At 37.7% G+C, this 21,376-nt stretch overlaps 1 protein-coding gene across 1 annotated transcript in view; it reads left to right on the plus strand.

The window, feature by feature from the left end:
• The window catches only part of ZNF385D (zinc finger protein 385D), a 427,490-nt gene that overhangs the window by 269,626 nt on the left and 136,488 nt on the right, over nucleotides 1–21,376 (plus strand). Inside the window, exon 3 of the mRNA XM_063409080.1 lies at nucleotides 18,030–18,172. Within this exon, the coding sequence (XP_063265150.1) occupies nucleotides 18,030–18,172 (143 nt within the window). The remainder of the gene's footprint in view (nucleotides 1–18,029; nucleotides 18,173–21,376) is intronic.

Raw genomic sequence — 21,376 nt, forward strand, 5'->3', positions numbered from 1 at the left:
CCCACCCCCTCACTAGCAGAGGAGGCTTAACATTTTTCTTAGAGCATCGTCTCGTACAGCTCTGTTGAAGTTTCTGACCACAAATCATATCAAGCTATCATTGCTGTGGGTTTGTAGCTCAGCCAGAAAAAGCTGCATGTGGGAGAAGTTCATTTCTAGTCTTAAGGATTCTGACATTTGCAGCTGTGTGTCTGGAGCTACTGAATGGACATATATTAAAATTGTATATGGGTAATAGCTGCTAGTGACAAGGAAACTGTAATTTGTAATTAGAATGTTGGTTTGACTTTTGAATATGTCCTTTTGGAAAGGCCAAATAACATTATACTACTATAATATATAGCAAGTTTGAAATTCACAGTGAATTTTAGGGGGAAATAGATAAAATCTTGTACTAAATCATGTCCAATAAGAGGCCACTGCCCATGCTGCTAGAACAAGAGCATGAACTTAAAATACTCTCAAAAATAGATTTCTATGAAAAAAAGAGAGAGTTTCTAGTCTCCTTGGGTGTGTAGGTGCATTTACTGCTTTACATGGGTTTTTCAATGTGTGATAGCTCTAAGAAATAGCTCATGCCAACTTATCCTAGCTTTCAATGAGCAAAAAGAATCCTGGAATCATGTGAGGTGGTAAACGTAACACAAGGGGCTTTCTAGTTGTTATCTATTTATTTATTTATTTTAATTTGGTTAATAACAACTTGATTACATCTGCAGAGGAAGTTGTAGGGAAACACTGAATGGTCTCATAAGTGCAAGAAAAGGATATTTGGTAAGAACCAAATTCTCAGCAAGTGGTCTATTTACTTCAGGCTGTCAGACACTGAATTACACTGACTTTTTTCAGTCTTTTTGTGCTGTTCTTGGATTTCCAGCAGACTTGGTAGTCTGACTTTATCAATTTAGTGCCGTGACCAGCCCTGGTCTTGGCAATGCTCTACAAAAATATGTTGAAAAGTGCCCGGTGTAGCAACCTAAAGATGAACTCTGTGTTGCTTTATTTTGTATCCCTGCTGCAATGTTCTTCTACATGCAACTTTAAGAACTTCATGAGAGTTCTGTTAATACAGTTGGTGCTTGACCTTGGACATGGAGATTTATTTTACTTTCACAACCTTTGGAACTGTAGATACTCATGTAGCTGAACACCTGGGTCATTTGATGCTTTCTGTGAACTTAAATGGTCAGTTAAGTGAGAAATAAAATGTACATTTTTTTGCCATGTGATAGCAACAGAACTGCATAGCAACATGAAACAGCTGTATGTGCTCTAGGTTTTGTCAGTGTATTTTAAGTATAATTTAGCTGTCTGAAGAGTGTAATAAAGAAATCCTATCACTCCCCATTTAAATTCTATCTATATTTAGACGAGTACCACATATACTGCCCAAGTCCAACTGAAACAGAATAGCCAGAAATACAGGTTTGGGGAGTCTTTTCTTAGATAATAAATCAAGTCTTTCTGTAAAGCAGAAAAAAAGGCAACAGATTTGTGAAGCTACAGATACCCTGTGTTCAACTTCAGAGAAGCAGAAGCTGTAAGGTCCCAGCCTAATGCAGATATGTAGACAACAGAACTGTGTCAGCATCAGTGGTTTAAGGCTGAAGAAGTTTGTGCAGATCTTGGATTTTGTCATGGTTTGGCCAACATTGCTGAAATTTTCTCAGCGTTTCAGGTTAACACACCCAAAACATTCTGCTGTGAATCAGGTGATTTATGTTTAGTTGCAACTCCAGATCTGTAAAATTGGCTTGAGCTTAAGCTCTGGAATGCAACCCTTATACAAGCAAGCTGTGTTTGGTTTCAGGTTTCTTAGAGGCTTGCATGCAAAATTGCCTCATTACTTGAATTGATACCTCTAATTAAGCAGATTCAGTGTGCTGCAATAATTGTCCTTTAGTATTTCAGCTCAAACTAATACCCAGTGTAACCCTCCTTAAGCCACTGGAATCATATAGAGACATAGGCCTCTTCTTCTCAACACGCTGTCTTTTTTTAATAAGATTATGGGAGTTTTTTAGTGCCATTTCTAGATACAGGAAGTGTGTTCTTGTCACACCAATTGTTCTGATTTTTTTAATAATGTCAGAGAGATGGACGTCTTCTTGCATCTTTGGCAGTATACTTAGAGTATCTTCATTTTCATCTGATGTTTATAAGTTTCATCATGCATTTCTCTTCTGTATCTTGGTACTTTGTGGATTCATTTTGTTTTTAAAGAAAGCAGTGCCAGATTCTGGATTACACAACCAAATTCTCTTGTATATAGTGATGTGGGTTGAGTATTTGGTGTTTTGCTTCATCTTCAAATTCAGCACCCTTGGTAAATTTTTAATTCCTTTTTAGTAGAATAGCAGATCTCTTTGTTTAAAACTCATTGTTATGGAACATTTTGAATGTTTTGTCAGATGGAATCACACAAATAAGAGATGGACTCCATTCCTGCATGCACTTCTGAATTAAAAAATAATTAACTTTTCTGACATTGTTTCACTGATGTGAGGGATTGGAACAGTTAAATTTGTGCAAAAGTATTTGTAGGATTGAGGTTTGTCTGAGGCTTAGCAAGTCCTTGCATTTCTATAGCAATCTGAGAATTGGTTGGCTCACTTCACCGGTTTAATATAATTTCATTCTTGGAAATGTATTGTAGGATTACCTCTTATAGAAAGCAAAGATGATTACAGTGTGTGAGGCTCCCTTCACTCCTTAGCAGTGGAGTGGGAGGATGGGAGGAGGGATCTAGCTTGTCAACACATGGTTCTGTTAAAGGCTCTTTGCTCTTACATTGTCCTCCTTGCTTCTTAGGTTGTGTAAGGTTCTTCTGATCAGATGAACATCCCAAATTCATTAAAATTCAAAGGTCTTAATTTTGGTAGGGGGGGTGATGTGCTCATCTCAAGTCATAAAACCATACTGAGGAATACCTCAAACACTTGACACAAAATTCAGTTAGATAACAGTCTGTTGACTAAACATTGCTTTTCTATTTTAATGTGAAAAAGTAATAAAAATATTAGAAATGTGGCAAATGCTGTGATTAGGTCTTCATTCCATATAATTGAAGCAAAGCAATGCAATGACTTAACATGAATCAGAGCAAATACATATATACATATAGCATACTCAGCAACATCTGGAATTATGATAGACTTAAAATTGTGAAGCTGCAAGATCCTGATCGTTCTGATCCATGTGGACTGTCAGAAAAGGGCACACTGGAATTTTTCTCCTCTTGGTACTGTATTCTGTTTCATCATGGTTACAAGGCTTTGTAGAAATGCCTTTCAAAAAGCCCCATTTCCTTTAGTATCTCTTAACTGTGTAATGCAACAGAATCAAAGCTATGTCTTTCATTTCATTTTGCCTTTCCAACAGAGAAAGCCTTAAAAATAAAATAAAGCATGTTAACTGAGCCTTTTTGGCTTTTTTTCTGTAGAGTAAGTTCTAGTGTTTTATGCCCAAAGCTTGATTTTTTTGAACACCTTAGGAAGCAGGTAGATGAGAAATAGCCTTTGACTACAACAAACTGAAATGTTTGAGGTGGGCTTCTTTTATGCAAGGCCTATTTCAATATATATTTAGAGTTCAAGAAATGCTGAATTATAGACCATTAATAACTATACGGGCAAAATCGATAAATGCCTGATTTGATTTTTTATACACACAAAGTGAAATTTTTTTCATTATATAGGCTAGAAGTAAATATTCTGAGTACTGAGATTGTATGAGCGAGCATGGCTGTCTCTAAAACGTTATTTAAATGTTTTATGACATTTTTCTGTGTTTGGTTCCTAACAGGGGCTATAAAATTTTAAGATGTCTTGATAGAGGACCAGAACATAGCCAGGCTGACTAAAGGGCAGTCCAGGAAAGGTACTATTACTTGAGAGTTTATAATATTTCTTTTTCTTTAGAGAGGGTTTCAGGCTGTTCCTGGCCTATATAAAAGTGCAGATAAATAGAATTTGTTCCTTCAACCATGCCGTGGTATCCCTAGCCAGCAGTGAAATCTGCACATTGGTATGCAGACCGCTCCTCGCCACCTTTCATACCCCTGCAGGGGGTGATTTTCCGTGTGGAGTTTTTGTTTGGTTTGTTGGGTTTCTTTTCCTTTTGGAATTTTGCCCATATCAAATGGTAACCAAGGTACAGAGGATACTGGTCTGAGCCTTCTGTTTACAGCTACAACCTCTGTGGTCAACTCAGGAAACCTTATAGCAAAATATGTGTCAGAACCTATAAAAATTTCTTTGCTTTTCATGTGAGGAAAAAGCTCTGAGTATAGTGAATAATCACATGTAGATTTTTCATGGAATAATTTTATGTCACATGATACTAAAACACACTTAAGGAACATCAGGATAGGATATGGAAAAAACTGAAAAATCACATCTTCATGCAGCTTAAACAAATATGTACATATTACTAGGTTTGCAATTTTTGGCCCACAGTTTGTGCTGCTTTACAGAAAATTCTTATGTGTACTTGTGTAAATGTAACTGGATTGTAATCAATAGAATTATCCACCAACAAGAACGATTTATATTAGCTAGGGGCAGGGATTCCCATTCATTAAATCTGTGGAGGACAAGCCTTTATCTATTTCTGTAGATGCAGCCTGGAGCATCCAACATGTCATGGATTAGATAAATTGGGCTTGACATGCCTGTGTTTCTGGAAAATAGGACAAAAATTTCTTTTGTCCTTTGTGTCTTGTCTGCAAAAGCAGTAGTGCTCTTTCCCCACCTATAGAGAATGACAGGAGATAATTTTACTTGCTTGAAAATATTTTTTTTTTAATTATAAGCATATTTTATGTAGAGATTTGAAAAACAGACCTGCCAGCATTTTCACAAGTGTCAAGAGAAGGACAGTCAACCTAATAACTACCACATATTCCAGCTCTCAGAGCATTTGCCTGAATCAGCTCCATCAGGTGTAAGCTTGCCAAAATGAAAGTTTTCATAGTCCTTTTTTATAAATGGCCATTTTGTTAGAACTTCTCCACTGTAAAAGAATCTGTTCACATCCCCAGAAAAACACTAGCCCTGAGGTCAAGGGTTTTTTGTGGGCTCTTGGAAACACAAGCTAAATACCTCCGTGAAGTGAATACGCATTTACACAAAACTAAACTGCTCCAAAATGGTATCATTGTGCAAGTCTCCCCAGTTAGTCAACAGCCCAACTATTGGGACATTCCCCTGAGGTGCTGAGGACTTACAGAGCAGGCTTCAATATGGGCCTTTGATTAAAATACAGACCTTGATTTCTTCCATTTTTTGAAACTTTTAAAAGAATTTTTTTCTACATAATGTGTGAAAGTGTAGCTTCCATGTAGATCTGAAGAGAAGGTAAATTCTGACAGAGCTTTGCAACACAGAAAAAGTTGAATTTTTGCAGTTTTCTCCTCTTTGTCCACAAGCAATTGCATCTTGAAACAAAGCATCAGCCAAATTAGCACAGAAGAATAATTATCTGTAACTTTGTAATTGCAGTGGCATGTGTAAACCCACAGCCTGATTCAAAGATTATTTAAACATGGTTTCAGAGTGGTCCTTAATGACAGAGAATAAAAAAAATATAAAAATTAATTCAATAAGTCTGTTTTGTTATGTTTTCCCTGGTGCAGAGGGGTCATGGCTGGGATCTGTTAGTGAGAATGAAGGTACCCTGCTTGGGCAGTGGAGTCAGTCCTTTGGAATTTGTACTTTCTTTTTTTTTTCTGATTTTTTTTCCATTGCAGCTATGCATGTAGAAGCACAATCCCACTTTTTTTTTGGATGAAAACAAAAACATTTACTTACCAGGATATACTGTGAATTAACACCTAGTTCTGTGTTAACTGTATTGCAGCATATCATATGACACATGTTTATCTCTGTTTAAGAAAGGGAGAAAAATAAAATCATTTGAATTGCACAAGAGCAGCATGTGATTGCACTAAATAATGTTTGGCAAAGATGTAATTTGTAGATACAATGGAGTTACACAATTACTACTATTTAAGTACACTATAACATGTCCTATTTAAACTTTATTAAAATTAAATCTGTGACTGGATATAGAATTTCCAGAAGACAACAGTTTAATTGATTCTGGCCAAGGTTCAGATTTCTGCCATTGATTTCCAAGATCCCATTCTTTTATTCCAGTCTTGTTTTTCCTTCTGCCGTCTTACTTCCCCTCCTTTCCCCTCCACTGTTCCCTCTCCCAAACTGGATGTGAACTCCTTGCCCTTAGCATTGTCTTCAGGGCTTTGTGCTTTATCAGCAACAGCTCTCCTTTCTGATTCCCTTGCTGAACTCAAAGCTCTGTCCTGCAGTGCAGAATTGCTGATCGTTTGCATCCCTAACTTTTTTCAGGCAGATGAAGAATGACTGACCAATTTATCAGGACAGCAAAAAGGTTCCTAGCAAGTCAGGAGTGATGTGCAAATTCCTGGTGAATTTCTCATTCTGCTCTGTTGTTAGTGGTCACGCTTTTGTGTGTGTGTTCAACTTGAACCTGAACTTTTCCACAGTGGGGCAAGAAAGCAACATCTGATGGCACAGCTCCATTAAGATGTAAGCTGATCTCTGTTGCTTAATGCTGAGGGGAGTGACTCTAATCTAATCTTCAAATACTTGAGTACTTAACAGGAGATATAGATTTTTTTTCTCTCCCCAGTACGACAGTTTACATTCTTTTTTTTTTTTTTTAATTGCCTGCTGATGAAAATCCGGGGTATAGTCATGGCTGACACAGTGATTTGAGATGGCATAAAATTCTGTCCCAATGAGGTTCAAACTTAACAGTTAACTAAACAGTTTGTCCCTCTCTTCCCCTGTCTCCGTGGGGACAGCAAACTGCCAAGCAGTGTCTGCTTTTTCTTTGCTTCTCAGTACAAAGCATGAGTTTCCTGCTAGGGAAACTTCAGGCTTGCATCTTCTTTTTCCAGAAACACTTGGTCACAGAGCCTCAGGCTCTTGCTTTTTGCACAAACAGCTGTATCTCCTGGGGATTCAACTTGTTTCATTTCAGTGAAGTATAGCAGAGGTTTTATGAAAAGTAATGGGTTGAAGTTTAGAGACAATTGGGCCATGTGATCTAATAGGCTTTTTTTCTGGGTTTATATCCTGAGAAAGATATTTGTGTTTGCTGTTTTGGTTTAATTTTCTTTAAGAACTTCAGGTATTTAATTCAGAGTGGGAGTTAAGATATTTTATTGTTGGAAAAAGTTCCTGAGCCAAATAATTTGAAGTTTTTTTCATTTAGGAATACATACATACAGGAAAAATGATGATATGACCTATAATTTAACTTAACAAGTATCTTTCAAACCACTGTGAACTGCAAATCTTTTTGTCCAGGATCCTGTCCGGTAGAACGTTCTTCTATCTACTGTGGCAGTGGTCACTATCCATTAGCAAATCCTTTGCTTTTGGTTCCATTCTCATTTTTTTCACTTATTCTTTTGCCTACCTATGAAAGATCATAAACCTAATCATTTTAAACATGCATGTGTTGGGTTTTGTTTTGTTTTTTTTTTTTTTGTGAATCAAAGCTTTTGAGACTGTGGTGGTTTCTGATGTATTGTTCAAGCATTTATGCTGTTATGAATGGGAAAGAAAAATGTAAAATGTGAATTTGTCACAATGAGTATGTGTTTTTGTCACATACATGCACATAGGCAGGCCTATGTGTGCAGCTCTGTGAGGTTTGTTCAGGAGGGAGTCATCCATGTGACACTGGCATAGGTTGATGGAGGTATTTTCATTTCTCTTGTGTGCTACCTGTAAGACCAACAGCCAAGTGCAGCTGCAAAACCATAGACTTTCTGTCACTTTTTTTCTCAATGCACCTCTCTCCTTCCTTCCCTTCCACTCCCTCTGTGAAGCTAGCTTTGACTTTGCTCTTTTGGCTTGGATTCTGCCATCCTTCTCCTAACTTCATCACTCTCAGAAGTTGGTCTACCTGTTATTCAGTAAAGCAGCAGAGGTTTGACAGCAGAAGAGTGAAGTGGTACCCTGGAAACATGCAGTAACTTGTCATTAACTTCCACTTACTTTGCACTATGCAGTTACAAATGTGTAAAAACACTTTCCAGTGAATTATTAATGCTAAATGGAATTACTGGTTCTCAATAGAAGATGCATTGCTACACAGAACTATTTTCATAGAGTTTACCAGTGGAGTGTGTCCATTTCATGACATTAGTTACATATTTGTTGCAGTCATACGCTTCTTTCTAGTAAAGACACCAGAAGTTAATAGTTATTTCTTCCCCAAGCATGGTTTTGAAAAATGGCTCTTTTAAAGCTGATAATATATTCATCGTATTCAATATATTCATAAAAATGAAAAATTCTTTGAAAATCTGTTTGCAATACAGTGTTCTTCTGATTAATAACCGTTGGAAATTTGTGCTCATTATACCATAAACATGACCTTTATAAAACCATCAGAAAAATCCAACTGCAGAATATGCCAGGTCAAAGACTTCTTTAAATGTCAAAAAGTGTAAAGCTTTAAAATTAATGTGATTTTTATAATGCTTGACTGTTGCTTGTATTTTTGCTTAGCTTATTTGTTTATGGTGGGAATTTTTTGAACCTTTGTAGTTAGGATCTAGCAGGAGCCTGTGACCTCAGGGGAGCACACTTTGGGATGTATCTTAATGGCCTTCAGCAGTTTCTTCCTCGTGTTTCAGTGTTTAGATCCAGTTAGTTTGTAACTACATTTTTTCTGGACATGATCTCATAAGATCTAGTATCGTTCAGTAGACATTACAAACCACATACTGACCCACTGGTTAGGAAACACCCACGGTGTGTCAGTAAACAATGGTGCAATCGGTTCAACACTGTCACAAAATATGTTTATAGGCTGAAAGGTGTCAAGAAACACTGTGCATGCAGTTTTGGGGAAATGCACATTTGTAACACTGGGCCCTTCCTCTAACTTCATTGAGTTGTAGTGCTCCTCTGAAAACACCCATGCTTCCCATCTTAGCTTGAGTCTGAAAGTAAATCTTTCTGCTGCAGGCTGGAAATCATGCTAGGGTAGCTGCTTTGTGTGGGAATAACTAGCCAAGATCATAATAAAAAGAAAAGGGAAACCTATTTTTTATACAGAAATACAGAATGAGTCAGGTTAGAAGGGACCACAGTGGGTCAACTGGTCCAATCTCCCTACTCAGGCAGGGTTATCCTAGAGCCCATAGCACAGGGCTGCATCCAGATGGTTCTTGAGTATTTCTGGTGAAGGGAGACTCCACAACCTCTGAAAAATCTGTTCCAGTCCTCAGTCACCCACACAGTAAAGAAGTTCTTCCTCATGGAACTTCCTGTGCATCAGTTTCTGCCCATTGCCACTTGTCCTATTACTTGGCACCACTGAGCAGAGCCCAGCTTCATCCTCTTGACATCCTCCCTTCCAACACTTACTTACATTGATGAGGTCCCTTCTCAGCCATCTTTTCTGTCCTGTCCACTGTATGGTGGTAGAAATGTCTCTGTACATTTCTAGATCACTCTGTGCAAGGCAGACGTTTCACTTCCTTGAATTCACTTTCTTACCAAAGAAAGTAAAAAGTAGTATAAAACATGAGCAGCATGGGAAGAAGCTGTAAAATAGAGATGGGGTTATGTAATTTGCCAAAAGAAAATGGAATCAGTAATATAGATGTAGACTCATCGGTGAACTCCTCTTCCCTCTAGCATTTATGGCACTGAAGGAAGAACAAGTTTTGACATTGTGAGATCATTCAAATCTAAGTGAAAGCACGTTCATTTTGCTGTTAGCCTAAAAGCAGGAGAAGATATTACAGTGCTCAGAGTACTGAATTTGGAGACTTAGAGGTCAGTTCCTTTGTTTGCCACAGATTCCTGTGTAAGCTTTGGGAAGAAGACTTTTGCTCTCTGTCCTAGGTTCCTAGCTGAACAACTGGGACAATCTCTTGCCAGGTAGAAGTGTCCAGAGAATTAATACTGGAATTGCATAGAGAAAAAAGTAAGGTTGCTGGGTGTTTGATATTTGATTTTTTTGGTAAGTCAAATAGAAATCAAAAGCTCCTCTGTTCTCAAGAGCTGAGGTTCATGGGCATTCTAGTTTGTCTTCTCCAAAGCCATGACTTCCAGTCTTGGGCTTTCTGGTTCTCTGGTAGTTGGCATGGTTGGTACTTGGTATGGGCAGCTGTTAATAAGCATGGTGATTAAATTGGACAATTTCTAGTTGTTTCCTTATACTAGAAACAGACAGAACTTCACAGAAAGTGGAACATTAATTTTGGATCATTTAGCTTTCAGTGATCCAACAGTTTCCAGTAGGGGAAAAAAAATCCAAATTTGTCTGATCAAGTGCAGTGAAAGCCCAAAGGACCCTGAAGAGCTCAATTAGGTAGGTCATGCTGCTAAAATAAAAAGCTAAGTCTCTGCCCTTGTGCAATTTAAAACCCATATAAGATGTGGCCCATAGTGAGTTAGATGAATTCCTTGCTTGACAGTGTTAAGTACTAGAGTTCAGATCATGGTTTTTCAGTAGCTGTTACATAAACAAAAACCAAAACCAAAACAAAACACACCAGTATTTTATTCAGTTGAGTGTTTCCTGAGGTCTGTAGCATATTCTAGATATGGGGCAAAAGAGGTGATTCTTTGTTGGGTTAACAGGGCTCTGACATTAATTAGCCTTGTGGCCTGAGGTGGGCAAGATCTGCACTATGCTGAGCACTTTAATCCCCTTCAGTAAGACTGGACTTCATTTTCTATAAGATGGGCCCACCTTCCTGTAATACAGATGGTAAAGGCGAAGGAGGGAAAAAGGTAGCAAAATGGGGACAGAAACCTGAGCTTGTTTAGCAAATAAAGGAAATAATGACAGGAGATAATGGGTATCAGAGTACACACGCAAATTTGTCTCTGCATTTTCCCGGTCCAGCATCATAATAGTAGTTTCACAGGTTTCTACATAATGAAAAGAGAAATTTACTCCTCTATATGCCTAGAAGAGTACATTTTCCAATCAAAATTATTGAGATATATGATCTTATGTGCTTCAAAATGTTTGTCTGTGTAAAAGAAAAGACTTTAAAAAACACTATATGATGCATAGCTGCAGGCTTCTAAAACTAGTAATAATAATAAAAAGAATTCTTCTTCTAAACTTGCTCCCTTTGCAGGAACCAGAGAATAAATATTTTCTCTAGAAAAAGTAATACTTTGAATAGCAGCAAATGACCAGAGTTGATTCAAACTTTCCAGGTGAACAGTGTAGGTACTGAAAAATGCTGTCTATAAATAAACAGTGGATACTGATTTGTGCCAATCTGGAAGAAAAAAAGGAAGGGAAGAAAATATTTTTGTAATGAGTCATTTTGAATTGTTTGGATCTGGATGTTTGAAATTTGCCAATATTTAAATAATAAAAACAGTTAAATATCTAAGTAGGAGCTATAGGGTGTCATTTTAGGTGAAAGAAGAGCTCCAGCTGACCACCCCACTGGTGGGGTTTTTCCCCCCTTAATTTTCTCTGTTGTTTTGGTTTGGCCAGTGAACTGAAAAATCAATTACTCACAGATCTCCACAGCTGAAACAGTGTTGCATTCATCCTCTTCAAAGGGACTAGCCACTGCTAACATTGCTAACAGCAAAACCTGTTAAAGGAAAGCCTGTATGGCCACACAGTGTACTTGATCCTCAAGCTGTCTCAGGAGAGCCAGCAGGATCAAGGCTGGTATGGTTGGAGTCCCAGTTTGAAGGCTTTCAAGTGGGCTACAAATATTTAATAGTGTTGGGTTTTTTCTTTCTTTTCTGGACCTAAGAGTGATTATATGTAAAAGTATTGTGTTTAAATGTGGCTATAGTATTTTTAAATTTTTTTGAGATTATTAAATAATCAAAGCATGCTCCAAAAAGAGTCTGTGAACATTACAGAAGTCAAAAGCACTTTAAGATTCTCATTTTCCCTTCTAAAAGAAATAAATTTTATAAAAGGAACAAACCATTCGAAACGATAAAAAGCCCATACAAGAAGCTGAGTTCTTAGACTATAAATGGTCAGAAAATAGATTTTCTGAGCAATAAATTCTCCAGAGGAATCACGTCATTTTTTTACACCCAGTCTCCTTTCAGTTCATATGTAATAATATGTAATCTATAAAAATTAAATGTTCAAAATCAAAAGTTAATGATTTTATGCACATAAGAGTTACAGGTTACATGTTAGCTAACTTTGGGTCTGCTGAGTTCATATTTTAGTCACTTCATTACAATAACTACAAATAAGTAGTGTGGTGATCAAGTGAGGCTTATTTTTCTGTGCCAGGTTAGATCACTGGTACTACTTACTGTGGAACTGATTTTATTTTTAAAGGCATGATTCAGCAATTTTTGATAAAAGTATCTTGTAAAAATGAATATTACCATACAGTAAAAAGGAGTACCCTAATGGCTAAAGTCCATGGCAAATTACATTAAACGAATTCTTAAAAGCCACATCTACAATTCATGTCACATTTTTCTCTGTTAGATCCCAGAGAAGTTCATTCTTTTAGTTTTGGATGTCTTAAAATTTACTATGTTATCAGATTCCCTGAAAATATAAACATGATACCTCATATTTTACATCATGAAAAAGTATTATTCACCATGGATAGCCTGCTGTTCCTAAATGCTTGTGTCTTTATTGTCTTTTTGAAAAAATCCTTCCAAATATTTTTCTTTTCTTTGGCCCACTGGCGAACTTAATTCATAATAAACTAAAAGTTTTAGCTAATATTGAGTTTTCCAAATGTAAGTTTATTAACATTTATAAGGTAGACCATAAGCTCCCCACATATGCTTTCCCTTTTATACTTTAAAATAGCCTGAGTCAGTGTTCTTTAAAATATTCTATGAAAGTTCCTGTTTTGGCTCAGACTTTCTAGGATATATTTTAATGCTTACTGCATGTGTACTTTTAAATATTAGGATCCTATATCAAAAATATTCATCATAGCTTCTGAAGTTACCTTTAAAGTCTCCAAGAAGTCAGCTTTTCAGATGGAAATGTGTGGTACTTTCCCAGCTTCTCCACTGAGTCATACCACCTGAAAGGTTCTCTGAGCTTTTGCCAAGGCAGAATGTGTGTATTTTTTGACCTCAGAAAGTTATCATGGAAATATTAAGAGAGGTGTGAGATGGGTTGTAAAATATGGAAATATCCATATCTTAGACAAACCACTTTATGATCTTGAAAACCAACTCAGACTCCAGGCAGGAAGGGAAGGGGTACATTAGTTTAGTGTTTCTGCTGTATTCAAAATAACTGTGCACACGGACAGAAGGAAAAAATTGCAAAGTAATGAAGGAATGAAAATAAAATTCTGCAGAGATTTGCTTTTTCACTCAGTGTTTATGATGGTAATAGTTAGTGATGGAAGACCTGCAAAAGATTTAGATTAATGGGGTATTAGTTTAGAGTTTCTGCCCAGTTTACATACCTTCAAGTTTCAAATGCATTGCAAAAAAATTATCTACATTTTTGTGTCTGCAAAAACTGAGCTGGATTCCTCCTTAAGAGAGACTATTTGATAATGCATCTTGTAATTCTGTTTCTGGAAACTAAATCTGCAATTAAATTTAAACTTGAAGGATTGGGATTGAGGGTGTACATGAGGAAAGACTATGCAAAGACGTAACATAACTTCTCTATAGCCATGTTGCAAAATATAGCTATGGGTGGTTGCCAAACTGTTGAGCTGTTTGTTAGGGAACCTGAAGAATGAGGATCTTGGCCTGCTTTAAAAACATCAAGGAAACTTGCTATTTATTACCCTGTATTAAAAATCACCCCACTTTATGATGTCTGTTTACTCTAGGCGTATTTGGTTTGATTTCCTTTGCGCATATTCAGTCTTTGTGATTCTCTTAATCCAGATTTTAGGGTCAGTATTTAAAGCTGTTTGTACTCTTTACCTAATACTGATCCAAGGAAAATTTCAAGTGAACTGGGCACAAATATTTACATGGGAATCTTTCTTTTCAGTAAGTGCTATTTCACTGAAAGCAAAATTTCTGCTAGAACGTGTTAACTTTTTGTAAAGAATTGTCACAAAAAAAATTAAGGTAGGATTAAAACTTCAGCATTTTTAATGACATATGGTTTCTTTCTTTTTAGAATGATTCTCACTTTAAAATCTGTTTTCAGTTCCATAGGGAAACATGGTCTCTAAAGTCAAAATGGGGTAGAGGGGAAACAGGAGAAAGGTCAGGCATCAGTATTTGTTCCCGTTCATACTCAAAACAAATAAAACGTGCCAATTCCTTATGGAATGGACTTTTTGAGGCACAATAGGCAGGAATCACCTCTTTATCTGTTTCTGTCATATTCCCTTGATTCGGGCAAGAAAGGTCTTGTGCCAATGAAGTTCATATCACCAGTGGTTTCAGAAGGAGACCCAGTTGCCTGGGCTGTGTCACCAAGAGCGAGAACCTCATGTTGTGCACATGGCTTTGTAGCACGTGGGCTGTCTACACTCAGAGCATGCTGTTGTATTCCAAACCAGGTTACCTAGTGGTAGGGCAAAATGTCTAGTCCCAGCTAGAAACCCAAAATTGCATCCCTGTGCAAGAATGTGCTGTTTGATTGACGGTGGAGGAGTTCTCAAAAACAGTCTCAACCTGATATAGGAAGGGGCAAAGGTTTGTTGCAAGCTTTTCCCCAAACTTGTATGCTCATACTTATTTTGGATGGATAGCCAGTGCCTCTGTCCAAGAGATTATCTTACCTGTGATTTAAATTGTCTGAAAATTGAAGAAACAAATGATAACTTCAAACTTGGTGAAGATGCTGAGCCAATTAAGCTTTGAAGTTTTATTATTCTTGGTCTCCCTACGAAGAAAATTGAGATAAAAAATATTGACGTGAATTTCTCAAATCTCTGAACATTCATCTCCCATTTAGAATCTGATTCTCCTCTTCTTTAGAAAGACATGAGACTCTAACTTATAAGACTGGAATTAGAAAATACTTTATTATCCTGCCATTTTAAGTAATTGCAGCATGCTCCTCATAAAGACCCAAGGTTATCTTTGTGAACTTCAGGTAATAATAATAATACTGAGCATGGAGCACAGGCTGTGGACAAAGCCTATCAATGTTGTGGGATTTTTTTTCCTAGTTTTATTGGTCAATGTTATCAAAACCTTGCTGGTAAGAAGCTTGTAAAAAGGCTGACATTGAACCTTCACCCTCATTGTGCATTGGTCAGCAGTGTTGCATCTGCTCGGGGAATGCTCTGGAGGCCTTTGTGGAGAAACTTTATCCTACACAACACCAAAACTGTCATAAGCAAATTTTGCAGTTCTTCATTGTAATCTAACATTCTGTAACACTTGGAATTTATCTGTGTACACTCTTCAAGAACTCTTCGCAATGGGCTTCTACCCCTCCCCATCCCTCTGCCAATGGATTAGATGTGAAATAGTTAACACTGGCATTCTCAAAGGTTGTCCAACTAAGCTGTCACAAAAATGATTGCCATTTCAGTTTTTCTGTTGCAGATTCTAGACTACAACTCTGTGCATATTAAATGGAAAGAGAGGATAATTTTTGCAGCCATAAACATTAGAGATTTTTTTCAAGCAAAGGCTCAGATTTCATGATGCTCTCACATGCTTCATCATTTAGGAACATGTCTGACAATATTGAAAAATCAAAGAGCAGCTGTGCTCCTGAACATACTAATTTTCTGTGCCACTGTGGCCAGGACTGTGGTAGATTTTAAACTCCGTTCCAGAGGCTCTGAGTCCCCAGCCAAGGTCCTGCAGAGCTGGCTGGATTTTTCCATTTAGAGACTGCTCTCGTCCCCAGATGGCTTTGCATCGCACTGGCTGGCAGCAGCAGGTGCGGCAGTGCCGAGTCATGCCACAGCAAAGGATCACAGAATAGAAATGTTTCATCCTCCGTGGCCTGGTATCTTAGATGAGTTTGGGATACCAATGCTGTTGCTCTAGGTAGTTTAAACCCGGGAGGCTCTTCTCCGAAGCACTGAGATAATACACCCGATGAGCTGTGTCCCCAAGCACAGGTGACATTTCTCAGTCCAGTTTACATTTGCATTTGCGAGTCACAGAATGTTTGATTATCCTCAAATTCTTTGCTATTGCCAGGCAAATGGTCTCCTTGAAATTTCTGTGTGATTCTGTACAATCTCAGCTGCAATCTGTATTTTCTGTAGTGAGTGGGGCTTCTTCCTTTTATGATGTGTGAAAATTTTATATTAAGCTATTCTATGGCTTTACTTAGTAAAGCTAAGTATTTCCTGCATTTTAAAAAGAACCTTTATGGGTCTTTCCTATTCTGAGGTAGTATGATTGGCATATTCAACACTATGTTATCATCATTCTGACCTGTTAGATTTAATTTTACGGTGTTTTTGTAATAATGTCATGGGAATGTAGCAATTGCCAAAGCAATGGCAATCAAATACTTGATAATTCTGTGCTGCATGCACACTGCTTTTCTGTTGCATATAATCCTCAGCTGCTGCCTTCAAAGACTTTTGATTTCTTATGCACGTACATTGAGGTAAAATGTAGAAACTCCCACAAATATGGCAGTTTATCTTGGGATTAAAAACTGTCATGAGATTGCAGTGACCCCTAATCCACTACCTTTAATTTACTTGTGACTCTTAGTAAAACTTCATAGAGGAGTTGAAAGTTGGCAAAAAATGCAGTCTTCAAAATTTGGCTCCAGCTGATTTTATACCTAGAAGCATAACTTGGATGATCTTCTACAATGGGTTAATTAAATCCTGGTTTTTTAGCCCTTAATTAAATGTGTAACATGACAAACCTTGTTAGCAGATTTGCTGGCCAAATATGGAGAGATTTCATCTATCATTGTGACTACTTTATATTTGTGCTCTTAAAGGATGTATGCAACTTGTTAATGAAATGTCTGTATGTATGAGAGGAAAAAAAGAAACAGATTTCGGATCTCTCCCTCTGTTGATCTGTCTGCCTGTGTCTCTGTTCAGTGAGTAGGGTAAAACTCCCCTTTCATTTTTTTTTCAGTGTTTCTTGGACTCTTACCAGCAGGTTTTTACAGTCTGTTGCCTGCCTCTCAGATTAGAAGAACACTGGCATATTTTAACAGTTTCCTAGGATCCAAATAGTCTTTAATTAACAGGGAATTGATGTTTTGGAGGGCAACCAAAATACAGGAGACACTGAAAGCAGAGAATGAACTTGGATCCTTCCTGCTTGTCGCTGGCTGTGGCCAGGGGCAAACAAATAAGCAAAATAGAGTCTGCTGCAAACAGGTAGCACCTTATTGGTATGCAAGGGGATTTATTCATTTGCATCACGTTCCCACAGAGCTAGTGGTTAGCTGGGAGGAGCTTTCTGCTGCACAGTCTGAATCAGCTCCACCCCTTGCAAAGAGCAGAAAGTGTTCACCGGTACCTTCCATAAACAGAATTTCACTTGCTCCTGAAACTGTTATTTCTAGATTTGTATCGATCAACTGTTGAGGCAGCAAGGTATGTTGGTTTTGTGAGGTTTAGGTTGAAGTGGAAGCTGTTGGCTCCGTGAGTGAGCATTTAATTTAAAAAATTAGAAGTCTGCAAATATCATGACTTTTGCTGAGCTGAACAGCATGTTGTTCTTTATCTTTTTTAATAATCTGCCTTTGTAGGGTTGAGCAACGGGGTAGGGATGAAGCGCTGAAATTATAAGAGAATGAGACTAGCTGAAGCTCTCAAGGGAAGTTAGACATATGCTGAATGATTGTTCCAGATTATCCATGGAAAGAAATTGTTTATAAGGTAATTCTAACCATGATACACTGAAACCTGAAGCACTTCCCAGCAAAGAGCTATAACTGAGTCAGCTGTGCTTTTTCTCAGCAACACAGTGATTATTGGACAAGTCAAAATGTTTTTGTTTGGTTCCATATTGTCTTTTTGTTATTCCATGTTGTGTGTGTGTGCTGGCTTTTGTCCCCTCCCAGGTAATCACACCGCTTGCTGAAGGCTTTCTGTGTCTTTGCACCTGCAGGTGGTACATGCCAGAGCCCTGCTCTTCCAGCCCTGGTGCGTCCTCCCGCGCCGCCCCTGCAGCCCTCGCTGGACATTAAGCCGTTCCTCCCGTTTCCTCTGGACACTGCCGCAGCAGTGAACCTCTTCCCCAACTTCAATGCAGTAAGTACACTCCCAGCTAACTGCTCTGAGTTCCGTGGAAGACTCAAGAGGGCACAAAGCAGCAGCATTTTGTTTCCTGTTAAACCTGGAATATCCTCTCCCTAACTGAGGGCCAGATAGCTCTTTCAGACACACTGATAGGCCGTAAATGGAAGCCTACCTGAGTGTTAGTCAGAAGAAATGTAGAAGGAAAAGATTTGTGTATTTCCAAGTGACATACAATAAAGTTACAGGCCGTGTTCAGTCCCAGGGCTTGTGAATTTCCCACAGTAATTCAGGATATGCAGTTTCACTAACTTAAAGTCCACTGCAGCTCTCAGACAGGGAAGGTTTCAGAGCAATGGAATGCTACAGCCCATCTCCAAGACATTTCCTGAGAAATACTAAAAACTTACAGAACCTGAAGAAGAAAGCTCTGTTGAGACAAATCAAGTAAGAATGAAAACAGTGTAAGGTGTTGTATGAGCTATTCAATGGCAAACAATCCAGGGTATTTTTTTCAGGTTAAGATGTGTTATTTCCCATGTCTTAGGTTTAAACTAGGATAGATCTCTCCCTTTTTTGTTTTACTTAGTCACGCTATGCATGATTATAGAAATCCCATTCCTTCTTTAGTATTTTAATTATTTTACTGACATATGTCATCAATGTTCCAATTTTCCTGTTTCAGGCTGAGATAATTAATGCTCTAAAAAAAAGTCTATGTTGGTTTTATGTTAATTTTGACTTTATAGAATTATATCCCTTTTCAATAGCTTTTGGAAGCTCTTTTCCTTATTTACATATACTTGATATACAAAAAACCCTCTTAAGAACATGTGTGCTTACCTACTTTGAGAGACACAGAGAGGATGGAATTTTCCATTCTGAACCAATTCTAACTGACATGCAGAAATCTTAATTAAAATAATTAAGAACAGTAAAAGAACATGTGCATTCTAGAAACAATTTGTAACAATCAATAGCAAATTTCTGTAATAAATGTTTTTGTAATAAATTTTTTACCTTTCATAGATGTTCATTCTGCTTTAAAGTAATTTAAATAAGCTAATTGTCAAAACTATGCAATCTTAAATTCAAGAAATTCATAATATTAACAGAGAACCTACATGCTGCAAGTCTTAAAATGCACAGAAACAGTATGTTAATGAACTACTATTACAAGTAAACTTTAAAAAGTGTGTTAGTATGCTGCAAGGTTTTAAAATGTGCTGGGTTTAACCAAGTTATTGGTAACCCTTAATGAAATGGATACAACTTTAGGCTTGTTTAATGTGCTTTGGAGTTGAGGTCTTTTAACCAGTTGTGCCTTGTGATCACTGTTTGTAGTTAATACAATAGGCCAGCTGAATTTTTAAAAGATATCTATTAGAATTTCTTGTATTTTTCTTCCTCAGGATTTTCCATAGTTCTAGGTTTTCAGATTGTTTTGCTAATTGTTAAATTATATAACTGAAATGGAATTATAATTATAAATGTCAATAATTGTTAATCCCTTGTTACTCTATAAATTTCTTCTTACATAGACTAGTTTGCAACTATAACTATTTTGAGGGAGGGGTGGATAAGTCATGCTTATATTATTTTGGAAGTAAGAAAGTAAAAATAGACTCATATCAAAACCATGTTGTTCCTAAACATTATCTCAGTAGCATATAATTTGGTAAGAGCAGTGGTAAAGTGAGCCTAGTTTTCAGAGACTTGAAGCCCTTTTTAACAGCACTATGAAGTTTGTTCCCATGCAAATACTGCTTCCTGGGATCCATGTGTGGCCATCTGCCAAGTCCACCTTTGGCAGATATGTCAGTCCTGAGTGTGAGGATGCTGTCATCAGAGCTGCTGTCACCTGCCTTGCCGCTCATAGTTTACACCTTGCAAAGTGACCTTTGCCTTCCCATCATGTGTGCTGACATGCAGCATCATCCTCCGTGTTCCCATTTCCTTTGTGAACAGCACATTATTGAACGCTGCTATGTTTAGCTCATATGCCAGGGATGGTTAGCAGCAACCTCCAAATGTATAGACTAGCTGAGTAGTTTTGCATAGTTCCAAAAATTCTCTCCAAGCTGACAAAGCCTTTGGGGACAAATCAGCTGCTGACCGTTATCAGCCCAAGAAGGCAACCCACACATCATGTTAGACTTTAAACAGAACTTCTGGGGGCTTCAGCATGTCAATGTGAGGCAGAAAAAAAGTGTTTAATCAAAAAATGACCTTTGTAAATATGTCTCTTCACGATCGACTGCAGCGTTATCTTGATAGACTTCACTGGCAGTCGTACACAGTGTCAGTGGAGATCCACTTATGATCTGTGGCTAAACCGAGGTCAAGCAAGTGGTCCATAACAGAACACCTGAACTGGATATTCTCTCTCGTCAATAACTTAGCATTTCCCTTGACTGAGACATCAGGGTCATAAACTGAGTCATAGGAAATGGATTTCTAAAGACCTATTGACCCTCATGCACTTCCAGAGGAACAAATGAGTTTGGCAGCATGTCTGGACTACATCCCAAAAGCAGTAGAGGGAAGTCCAGAATTTTGGCCATTTGCTGGCTGCTTTTCAACAGCTTTCACTTGAGAACAGCATGACCAAGGAGAAACTTGAATAAAAGTTCAGACATGTTTCAGAGAAAATAAGTAGTCTCTGGCAGTCCTAATTAGCGTGAGAGTTTGGTTGTGATGGATGTAGGCATCTGAGCTAATCAGCCTAAGCTTCTTCACAAAATATAATGGAGAAAAATCAGCAGCTTCTCCAAGTTCTGCATGGGTAAAAATGCACAAAGGTAGCTTGCAATGCAAGCTATACGTCTGCTTTGGCATGAAGTGAACCCTGAAAGTCCTCATTCATCTATTCAGTCTATAATGAGGGACTGGCTCAGCTGCATCTACATTTAGATGAATCCCACATTATGGGACAGGTCATAAGCTAGTCACAGCTCATATATTAAATTCTACTCAGAAATCAGATGACAGAAGTGCTGACATTGTGTTGTATGTTTACAGAGGAATGCTCCCATTTATTCAGCAGTTATGCCTCTAATTTTATCTAAAGACAATCTTCAGGGAATTTGAGGATTCAGATGAACTTAATGGAAGTATTAGGAGAGGTGAAAGCAAAAGTAACTTATCAGTCGAGAAAGTCAGACACGTACATAAGAACTAATAAAACCAAATACTAAGCAAATAATCCTAGTAAGGTGT

The sequence above is a fragment of the Prinia subflava genome, chromosome 1, assembly GCF_021018805.1.
Source record: "Prinia subflava isolate CZ2003 ecotype Zambia chromosome 1, Cam_Psub_1.2, whole genome shotgun sequence".
Classification (NCBI taxonomy): domain Eukaryota; kingdom Metazoa; phylum Chordata; class Aves; order Passeriformes; family Cisticolidae; genus Prinia; species Prinia subflava.